At 39.1% G+C, this 11,267-nt stretch overlaps 1 protein-coding gene across 1 annotated transcript; it reads right to left on the bottom strand.

Annotated features, from left to right (window-relative positions):
- Positions 1-401: 401 nt before the first annotated feature.
- LOC139982590 (uncharacterized) lies at positions 402-9,376 on the bottom strand. Its single transcript, XM_071995512.1, has 4 exons — positions 9,236-9,376; positions 3,773-3,851; positions 1,658-1,848; positions 402-1,144 (listed from the first exon to the last, which is right to left on the bottom strand). Exons 2-4 carry the CDS (start codon positions 3,816-3,818, stop codon positions 1,001-1,003), a joined length of 381 nt encoding a protein of 126 aa, XP_071851613.1. The 5' UTR covers positions 3,819-3,851; positions 9,236-9,376; the 3' UTR covers positions 402-1,000.
- Positions 9,377-11,267: the final 1,891 nt, after the last annotated feature.

An 11,267-nucleotide genomic window follows, 5' to 3' on the forward strand; every position in this document is an offset into this window, starting at 1 on the left:
ACTACGATGTGTGAAACGGTAGGGGAGGGGGGGGGGAGTGAGGCGGGACAGGAAACGAGATTTGAAAGGAATGAAAATAACAATTATACAGCACTTGGCCTCGCACATGTCGTCATTCCTACCAAATGCTGAAATAATTAATCATATAAAAATGTCAACGCGTTATTTGATAGAACATATGTTGTTTAAAGGGAAGTGTGTTCAAGTAATTAAAATTTACATCTTCAGCCTCATAAAAACGTAGTTTGGAAGCAGGAGGCATTCACTCTTATATCACAACGAATTGTTTGTTCTTTAACATGCACAAAATTTGACGGAAAAATATGATGTCTCCTTTGTATGTTCAGGAAATAATTCCGTTGCCTTTGCTGTGTCTCACGACCTCGCCGATTTTATTCACACACACACACACGACGCCGCCTCCCTAAGCATTATAGAGTCCGTTGAATATTCATTATGTTTATATTACAGGTAGGTCTAGTGCTAAATATTCATTTTGGAATGAATATTTACTAATTCTATTTCTAATATTCATAACTTCCAATGGCTTGGCTATAACACAGAGAATTACAGCTTAATTGCTAGGCTTCCATAGATTACAGCAGCCAGCTCTGTGATCATTCTCACCTCTTAATACCACTGTATATTGTCCTCTTGTATGCTTGAAAAGCACTTTGTACTGACAGCATGAACTATTCCTGACTAGTACTATATCTGATAGAAATATGTACTTACTATTCATATTGATCGTACTATGTCGATACGAAAGGTTTCAAACATGACATGAAAAGTACAGTAAAAGCAAAGCTTGTCCCCTGCTGGATCTTACCATTAAAGACTACAGTACGTTTTTACATTACTAAATATTTATAGTTTAAACTGAATATTCAAAAACAAATACTTGATAACATCGACTGTTACTAGGAGAATTACAGCTTTCTAGGTTACACTAGTGTACAAACGAATAGTACTGAATATCCATGCACGTTCAAACGTTGGTTTAGTTACACCTGTTGGTATCGCAACAGCTGAAGCAACTACGAAAGCCTGCAATAGCCTCGGTACAATAATCCTCACAATACTGAGCGCATCCCAACCCTCGGAAGAGTAAGTCGCCATTGGTTGAGTTGTGAGTAGTCTGGACCTGCAAAGAGAGAGAAGAGAAAGGAAAACCAAATAACATATTAATTAAGATGCAAAGCAAACAATAGTCAAAATGATATCTACCAACAATACGATATTTAACAAAATTAGAACCTAAATGAATACATACTGAAATATAAAAAAATAACAAAAATAGGAATGCTTATTCTGTCTAGACTTGTTTATATATCTGCATAATTATGTTAACCATGTAAAACCAACAAATGTACGAACTACTCTTTTCAAAATGAACGTTCTGATAACGTCGGCCTCTCCACACCTCTCTCTCTCTCTCTCTCTTTTCTTGATTGCTCAATAGTATCCCGAGGGCTAGACGTAAAGGTTTAGTGATAATAATTACTTTTTAATTCTGGTCAGGTGTGAGATTGCAAATGGGATGTGTGGCCTGAGGATTTGGTTCAATATTATTGCCTCGACGTACAATTTAAAATGGGATACGGTCACACCTCCACACTCTCTCTTTTGCGCACGTCACCGCGACCGGCTTTCTTACCAAGCATACTCCATAACATGATTCCGTCTTGTTTTGTTCCACGTAGTCTTTATCACATACGTTAGTAATCGGTTCGACAGCACCATCTGCTATTAAGCATTCGTATTCCTTATTACACTCCTTTAAGGTTCTTGAAGGGTTTTTGTAATATTGCCCACGTAGGTTTCTTGGCGGTACGACCAGCAGGTGCACTGTCAATTTCAAGATTAGAAAGGAAAAAACAAAAAGTGAAAAAGTTGTTATATCAACTGTTATGAATACGACGGTTTAAGAGAGTAATATTTTATGCATTTGAGTGAATGCAGATGTAAAAAGCATGTACGAGGATTGTGGTGGAGGGGGTGGTTGTATAGCGATGTGGGGATTATCTGGGAGTTTATACCGATTAAGCAGGTGACAGGGTTGAGGATCAGGGTGTGGTTGTATAAGCAACATTCAAACGGTTATACCACCCATACTTTTATGAAGGATATATACCATTCACACATTATAAAGGCTATTTACCACTCAGAACGTTTTGTAGGCTATAAACCACCCAGAACGTTTTGCAGGATATGTAACACCCAGACCCTTACGTAGGCTATAAACCACTCAGATCGTTTTGTAGGCTATATACCATCCAGACCATTGTGTAGGCTATATACCACCCAAACCATTGTCTAGGTTATATACCACCCATACCATTGTGTAGGTTATATACCACCCAGACCATTGTGTAGGTTATATACCGCCCAAACCATTGTGTAGGCTATATACCACCAATAACGTTATGTAGGCTATTTACCACTCAGATCGTTTTGTAGGATATGTAACACCCAGACCCTTACGTAGGCTATATACCACCCAGACCATTGTGTAGGCTATATACCACCCAGACCATTGTGTAGGCTATATACCACTTAGATCGTTTTGTAGGCTATATACCACCCAGACCATTGTCTAGGTTATATACCACCCAGACCATTGTGTAGGATATACCACCCAGATCATTGTGTAGGCTATATACCACCAGACCATTATGTAGGTTATATACCACCCAAACCATTGTGTAGGCTATATACCACCAAGAACGTTATGTAGGCTACATACCATCCAGACCATTGTGTAGGCTATATACCACTCAGATCGTATTGTAGGCTATATATCACCCAGACCATTGTGTAGGCTATATTCCATCCAGCCCCGTCAGTAGGGTATATACCACCCAGAATGTTATGTAGGCTATCTACCACGCAGATCGTTTTGTAGGCTATATACCACTCAGAACGTTATGTAGGCTATATAACATCAAGAACGTTATGTAGGCTATTTACCACTCAGATCGTTTTTATAGGCTATATACCACTCAGACCGTTTTATAGGATATATAGCCTAGCACTTAGACCGTTTTGTATGCTTAATACCACTCAACGTTTTGTATGCTGTATATACCACCCAGAACGTTATGTAAGCTATATACCACCCATACCGTTTTGTATGCTATATACCACTCAGATCGTTTTGTATGCTATATATACCACCCAGAGCGTTTTGTAGGATATATACGAAGTAGATCGTTTTGTAGGCTATATACCACTCAGACCGTTTTGTAGGCTATATACCAAGTAGATCGTTGTGTAGGCTATATACCACTCAGAACGTTATGTAGGCTATATACCGAATAGATCGTTTTGTAGGCTATATACCACTCAACGTTTTGTAGGCTATGTACGTACCACCCAGAACGTTATGTAGACTATATACGTACCACCCAGAACGTTATGTAGGCTATATACCACTCAGATCGTTCTGTAGGCTATATACCACATCTAGGCCAATTAGGTATAGCTATTAACACCCATGTCGTTATGTACGTAGCATCTTTGCCTTTTAAGAAGTCTATATAGCACCCCGGATGCACATAACACAAGTCCGTTATGTTTATATCGTTATAAACAAACGGACTTGTGTTACACCAGGACGTTATGGTCAGTATAGAACCCTGAAGTTTTCTAAAATAGAGGCCTTTCCACGTCATTATACATATACAGTACCATCCACCGCACTCAGGCCGTTATGTGTATATAAGCCTGTTGAACCCATGTCGTTATTGAAACCTAGTCGATGAAAACTCACGGTAAACCACAAAGAGGATGATGATGGCACCGATGGCGTTCTTCATGGTAAGTTTTAAGAGATCACGTGACAGATGAAACTATAGGAAGAACAGGAAACGAACTACTTTATTGAGGTGAATATGAATTAACTGCATACAAAACAAACTGCAGTTTAAAACACATGGAAAACGTAAAACAATATCAAAATATAAACATATATATATATACATATAAAAACACATATAAACTAAGGAAGCAACATGTTAGGTACTACTTCAGTCAAGGGCGTAGGAACCGGGGGGCTGGGGGCGCCAGCCCCCCCCCCCAGTGAAAAATGTGGAGGGGCGGAAGTATCATTCCGCCCCCCCGGTTCGCAAGTCAGAAAACCCCTTTTTCATTTCCAAATGAGAAAAAAAAAAATCTCATTTGGAGCACCAAATTGCATCTAAGGCCAGGTGAAAATACAAAATTAAGTTTACAAAATGGAGTGGGTGTTAAAGTGTGCTATATTGCACCAAATTGCATCTGAGGCCACCTGGAAATGCAAAAAAATTCCAACCCCTCCCCCAGGCTGGCCATCAGTCTTCAGCCCCCCCCCCCCACTCAAAAGTACCTTCCTACGCCACTGACTTCAGTCTTGAAACGTCTCACTCACTGACATATTCACCACGTTTCGGGACATTGTTTTGCTAATCAAGTCAGATATTGATTAAGGGGTGGGGAAAATTACTGAATATTCATATAAGCGACTCGATGAAATAAAGTCCATTGTTGTTGTTGATCTTAGTCAAAGACCACGAATGATAGTAAACATGCCTTGGTTTATCGGGAATGTCCCGAATTTACGATTCCGTGTACTGACGTAGCTTTAATAATCGGTGCCTATTTGCATAGTAAACAAGACCGTTCCGATGCCAATGTTACTCTAATAGTCGTTGTTTGAACTGTAAGATAACAGGCAGGTAAGCTACAGCAATCATTGTATATAATATCCCTAGTATGCCTAATACAGGTAATATGGTTTCCTCTCTGGTTTCCATGTAAAACGGTTCAACAGGAAGTTCCTGGTTTCGGCATGGGTACTGCAGTGTGCGAAGCACTTCGTGTCGTGTAACTATGTATCAACCTATACAAGATAGTAACCATACGGTGAACACTATACCGTATATGTAACATAGTTTCGCATACGAGACTGTTTTCTCACCAATATACTGTACGGTAGGACTTGCGCGAAGTTATTGTTTTAATATACATTTAGTGGAAGGCAATTGGGGTGGGGTTGGGGTACACTAATCTAATGGGGCAGGCTATGAGGTTGCCTTAACACTTCCCCGACAAAAATGGATACACTGTGCATTTTATTCAACCAAATGTCACTTCTTAACTTTTGTTTTCGATTAGTTTCTGAACAACAGGGAACATTTTAAAAACCAAATTTGTAAAGAGCTGCTTTTACTTATGTATCAAAAAAAGGGCATTTTCAAGTTTAAAGGGTTACTAAAAAACCTTGGAGGTTACGCGTACCCCCTTTCAACCCCACACCATACGCCTATGCTGCCCTTTGTGTGAAGGCACCTCGTCATGATTATGTTTTTTTTTTGTACACAACCATATTGTTTGACTTTTTTTTTTTTTTGCTTACATTTTTTTACCTAGTGTTCGGTTTTGTCTCTAAAGCATTCGTAGAAAAAATAAATACCCCCGGCGTTTGGCTCTAATGCACAACGATGTAAAACTTGAATAGGAAAAGGTATTTGGCCAAGTAAGGCATTTCAATTCAAATCTAACTTTATGGCTGATGAATTCGTAAAGAAGTAACGATGAGTATGCAAACGTGTGGTCTTGTTTAAAGGTCACCCGTGACGTCACCGTGATACAGCAAAGCAAAGGAAAACCAACGAAGCAGACGATTAGCAAAGACAAACAAAGTACTTTTTTTTTTTTTTTGGGGGGGGGGAGTGGTATACAGTTCAATATGCAACACCAGGTTACTGCTGTACAGTATATATTCAATAGTAATTGCTATTTTAGAACAAGTATGTATAACGTAATTCAAAAGGTGTCAGAACTGGGGATATGGCCATGCAAGGACACTAATGTCCCAATCCACATGAGAAAAGGGGATATGGCCATGCGAGGACACTAATGTCCCAATTCACATGAGAAAAAGGGATATGGCCATGCGAGGACACTAATGTCCCAATCCACATGAGAAAAGGGGATATGGCCATGCGAGGACACTAATGTACCAAACCACATGAGAAAAGGGAATATGGCCATGCGAGGACACTAACGTCCCAATCCACATGAGAAAAGGGGATATGGCCATGCGAGGACACTAATGTACCAATCCACATGAGAAAAGGGGATATGGCCATGCGAGGACACTAATGTACCAATCCACATGAGAAAAGGGGATATGGCCATGCGAGGACACTAATGTACCATTCCACATGAGAAAAGAGGATATGGCCATGCGAGGACACTAATGTACCAAACCACATGAGAAAAGGGGATATGGCCATGCGAGGACACTAATGTACCAATCCACATGAGAAAAGGGGATATGGCCATGCGAGGACACTAATGTACCAATCCACATGAGAAAAGGGGATATGGCCAAGCAAGGACACTTATGTACCAAATCCACATGAGAAAAGGAACCATGCACAGGTGCATGTGTGTTTGAGGTATTTATATCAGTCTCGTTCCTCCCCTCCCACTCCCCCCCCCCCTGTATACCCCACCCTTGTCCATAATTACATGTATGCAGAGCTACAGTATATATAGCACAGTTAATGATGAGTCTTAAAGAAGCGATTTGTGTTCAATACGGAATTATTTTTCGTCCGATAAATCAAATTACAGTACAGCAGTGATTTAGAGGGCACTACACTTCAAATTTCATATCAAATAAATCAAACTAAATGAACGGTAAACCGAAGAGAGTTATTCAGTAGCGTATAGAGAGTTTATGACCCATAGAGCCCTACATGTTTCTTAAGATTCTACTATACATACAGTGCATGTCAGAGCTTTTACATACTGTTTTTTTATTTTTTTTTATTTAAAGCACTGGTATACATTATATGATATAAAGTTTTTGATCACTATCAACTTTGAGAGCGCTCATTACCGAAGCAGATGCTGTATATATACTGCAGTAATGCATGGTAATTTTACGAGTCAATTGCAATTCCGAGTTTCACGCACGTAGCTATGACTGCGATCACAAAGTAACTTCTTATAACTGATTGTTTAATGAGATTCAATAATCACTCAAAGTCATTTAGACATGATGAACGTTAATGAAACGAAACTGAAATCTCTAAGTGCGTTTGAGGACTGAAAGAGAGGAATTTGGATTTCTCTTTCAGATGGGTCATCATAAAGCAATCAAATTCGTAAAGGTGCCAATTTATATTAGCCTATATTATTATTATTATTATTATTATTATTATTATTATTATTAGGATAATTATTATTATATTTATTAAAATTATTATTATTATTAACATTTTTTTCTATTATTTTAATTTCTATTATTATTTTTATTATTATTATATTTAATATGTCTCCCCCCCCCTCCCCCCAAACACTGTATTTATTTATTTTGTTTTATTATTCATTATTTATATATTTTTTGGGTATTTATTTGTATTTATTATTCATTACATTCCCTTACTTGTTTCGAGCAACAAAAAAAAGGATCCTGCCACTACCAGATTTCACTATAATTATGAATAACAACAATGAATATTAATAGACATTTTGGCTGTCCTTTTTGGCATGTGTGTGACTTGGGTGGCAAGAGGGTATAGGAGCAATGTGACTAGCGGGGACGAGGTTGTCGGCTCTGACGGGTATAAAACAAGAAGCATACATAGCGAGGGAGGGAGGGGGAGGGGGTATGACGTGTGAGACTGCTGAGTCGAAAGGGATGTGGTAGTCTAAATAATGTTTCCCATGCAGCACTGACTCCCCCCTCCTTTTTCACACCTCGACGGATGGCTTACACAGGCTGCTATAGTGCGGCCAAATTATCGTATAGTTCTGGATACTAGATTATATGCAGACTGCATATATGCAAGCTGATCAACTGTGACTAACTAATCGCTGACTAACTACAGCTTGACTTCCCGATACTGAGATAGAATCAACAAGGAAACCGTATATGTCAGCCAATGATACTAAATAATATGTATATGGATAATATGCGTTATATCATGAAGAGTAGAACGGCACACAAATATATATGGAGATAACATATGTGTGGTGTATTTGCACGTTAAACGTACGAGTACTACATATACTGTACACAATAACATTGTGTCTATATGCAAGGCGCAACTATCTCAAGAGTCAAGTGGGATGAAAGTTCATGCAATACAATGCCGTTAAGAGTCTTTCCTAGAACAAGTTGAGAACTCTTGTTAGAACGGTTCTATAGTTAGGTTCTCGATACTGGTCCATATTGCTGTTGCGGCAAGTAAGGGGGAGGGGGTAGGGGGTGGGAGGGGGTACTTGGGAGTTTAATATTAAAGACGTTTGAATTTGAACGGAAGAACCTATGTACCATGGGACACAACTTGCTTCCGCTCAAGTATACCTGTGTGTGTGTGGGGGGGGGCGGGGTGGGGGGGTGTGAGAGCACAATATGAGAGAAACGAATTGAATAAGTGTTCCACTATTAAGGTATTGTAGTTGAGACCTGTAATTTCATCCTATACAATCCACTACCCTCGAAATTGGCATGTGTTGAAAATACAGACACCATTCGCCCATCAAAATAATTTCGTTTTAGTAACATTTATTCTGGGCTTAGTTAAGTTTTGTGGGGTTGCTTGTCTCGTAACTAGCTGCCTTAATGACATGTTAATGATGCCTTCTCTACTCCGCTTCCTTTTCTTTCTTTTTTTCTCCCTCCCTGTTAAAAAGGGGTTACGAGGTTTGTATATTGTTAATACCATAGTTGATTTGTATTCAAATTACCGGCCTGCATTAAGTAGTCTTCAATCTATCTATTATTCATTCGAGACGTTGCTTCAGTCAATATGACCCAGGTACAGTAGCCTTACTTTAGGTGTGTGCCACTAATCACGCCCTGTTATAATATACAATAGGTTGCAATTAAAGAAAACCGTAAATATTATAGCTTATTCCACTGCGTAGGAACAGCGCCTACAAAACTATATATATATTAAAACGGGAAACTCCACCTATTTCTTATTACCAGCCGTATAGTGTGCGCTGTATCAGGTTACATATGAATACCTCAACCAGGAACTACTGCTCGCACGGTATGATATACAGTATAGTAATTTATGGGTTGAAGCAAAGTTAATATGATTTTGATTTGAACATGGTTACATATAAAGAACAAAGACTCAATTAAACGCCATGAAAGCCAGTTAGAAGTAATCAAAGTGAGAAACACTTACTTATGAAAAGTAACTTAATGAGAGTGTTTTTGTTGTCTTACCTTTCTTTGCTGTTCCTTTCAGTTCAGTGATTGTACAATCCCGTAGCTTAATGCAGTCTTTTACACTATGTATCTATAGGCTACAGTATCGTTCTGTGCGGTGAATCGAAAGCCAACCAATTGCCCCCCTATCAACTGTGAACTCAATAGGAAACGATGAACAGGATACTGGAGGACAATACCTCATGTTTATTCATAATTCAGTCAGGCGTAACGTTGCTATTGAGCTTCGAGTGCAGTGCGTCAGGTGCAGTGCGTCACAATATAGGGTATATAGTACGTATTACCAGCACTGACGTAAATAACTCATTGGAGTTGAACGGGTACAGACTGCGGTCATAAGATCTTTGTAACCGTTGTATAGTATTATTTTTGTTGTTAAAAAAGAATACAAATAACATAGCGCTAGCTTATACAGAACAAAATATTAGTAAGCTAATTAGTAAGTAAGTAAACGTCGAAAACGATCGTAATACGTTCTTAACACGATGTAAATACAATGTAGCTTAAGACTTGTTTATCCTGTGTTCTGCCATTCTTGCATTAATTGCATCAAGATTGAAATTCGAACTTGTTGATATACTAAACATGGACGGCGGAGCCCATTTTGATGTGGTTGGGGTATGTGGGGCTTGGAGTGGAGGTAGCGGGGCGGATATGACATGGTATCTCTTCTTTTACTCTACAAAATAGAGAACCAACGACATTAGGATATCATAACGGAACATAGCGCTCACGGCACTCCGAGAGGGTCCTTAACTGTGTAGCGCAAGAGCCATTTTGTGTGTGTTTTGACCTGTATCTTCATGTGTATTTAGTCAATCATTTTGGACCATCCACATTTTGAAAGCTTAAACTGTTAGCTTTCTGGTGGTGTATGCCTTAATCCATATATATTTTGGTAACCTTACGCCAATTTTTAATTAAAAAAGTGATTTTAGGACATTTTCAATGAGAGTACACTTGAAAACCCTAGTTTTTCCGCACTGTGTGGGCTATTTTTGCCCCGTAACTTTTGTTTGCTAAGTCCTAAAATCCCAGTTCAAACGGTGAATTAACTATGAATATTCATCACGTTTTCTACCGATTCTTAACTAAATTGACCAATGAGAACCTTACGCCAAATTGCAAACTAAAAAGAAATCAGGGATATTCCTTCTGTTTCCCTTTGTTCTCAATCGACATGACGTCACAATACTGTACTCAGCACACGTTGGTGAATGTGCATTCAAGAAGTGTTGTCGTTTGATTGTGATATCTTGAGTTATTGTTAGATTTAACTCAAAATGCTTCTCAGTAACTTTCAGAAGACTTTATTCATTCAATTAATCGTAATTTCGGTTGAAAATAATACCTCCAAAGTGACATTTTCTGTATCCTTTTGAACCTGTTTCTGACCACGCGATGAAACGACTAAGTTGGAGCGTACCAAACCACAGTTTGTGGGGTATGTAGTTGTTCTAAAGACTATAGTTCTGTACTGTTTAGCACGCAATATAGCCTTGCAGTGTAATGTCTATACTAGCTGCGTATAAAACAGTATTAGTGATACTGTAGCCTATAGACTTATTCAAGTACAAGTCGTAGTGGGGTTCGGCCTAGTATCACATTGGTATTAACCCCCTAATGTATAATGGAGCAGTCCCTGACGCTCTCCGCCGTCGCGTGATTGTCCACAGAGCAGCAGGGAAAAGTAGGTCAGCAGAAAAACCGCAAAGAGGTGCTTGCTGCAAAGGCAAATCTTAGTTTTCGCTGTGAGCGTTTTGGTCTAAAACTTTCCGTTATGCTGGGGGGGGGGGGGGGGATGCTATTTAATTGTGGTGAAAGGGGAGGAAGAATAAACAAATCCGATGTCAAGCTAGGGCGTCATATCAAGCCGCCTTGGGTTTTTTCTGGGTTCTGTTATTTTTTACTGTTAGGTGTCAGTTTCCACATATGGGGACTGAAGTTGGGTATTTCGTCTGCCGATGTACGATGAAGCCATGATTGTCATACACGTAAGGACTGCTCAAAGGTTTGGATACGGATTTTA

Source organism: Apostichopus japonicus, chromosome 16 (assembly GCF_037975245.1).
Source record: "Apostichopus japonicus isolate 1M-3 chromosome 16, ASM3797524v1, whole genome shotgun sequence".
NCBI lineage: Eukaryota > Metazoa > Echinodermata > Holothuroidea > Aspidochirotida > Stichopodidae > Apostichopus > Apostichopus japonicus.

Excerpts from the sequence above, each read along its gene's own strand:
- LOC139982590 (XM_071995512.1), bottom strand. The coding sequence starts at position 3,818 with ATGAAGAACGCCATCGGTGCCATCATCATCCTCTTTGTGGTTTACC. Across the intron at positions 1,849-3,772 it reads CATCCTCTTTGTGGTTTACC|TGCACCTGCTGGTCGTACCG; the intron begins GTGAGTTTTCAT and ends TGAAATTGACAG. Across the intron at positions 1,145-1,657 it reads CATGTTATGGAGTATGCTTG|GTCCAGACTACTCACAACTC; the intron begins GTAAGAAAGCCG and ends CTCTCTTTGCAG.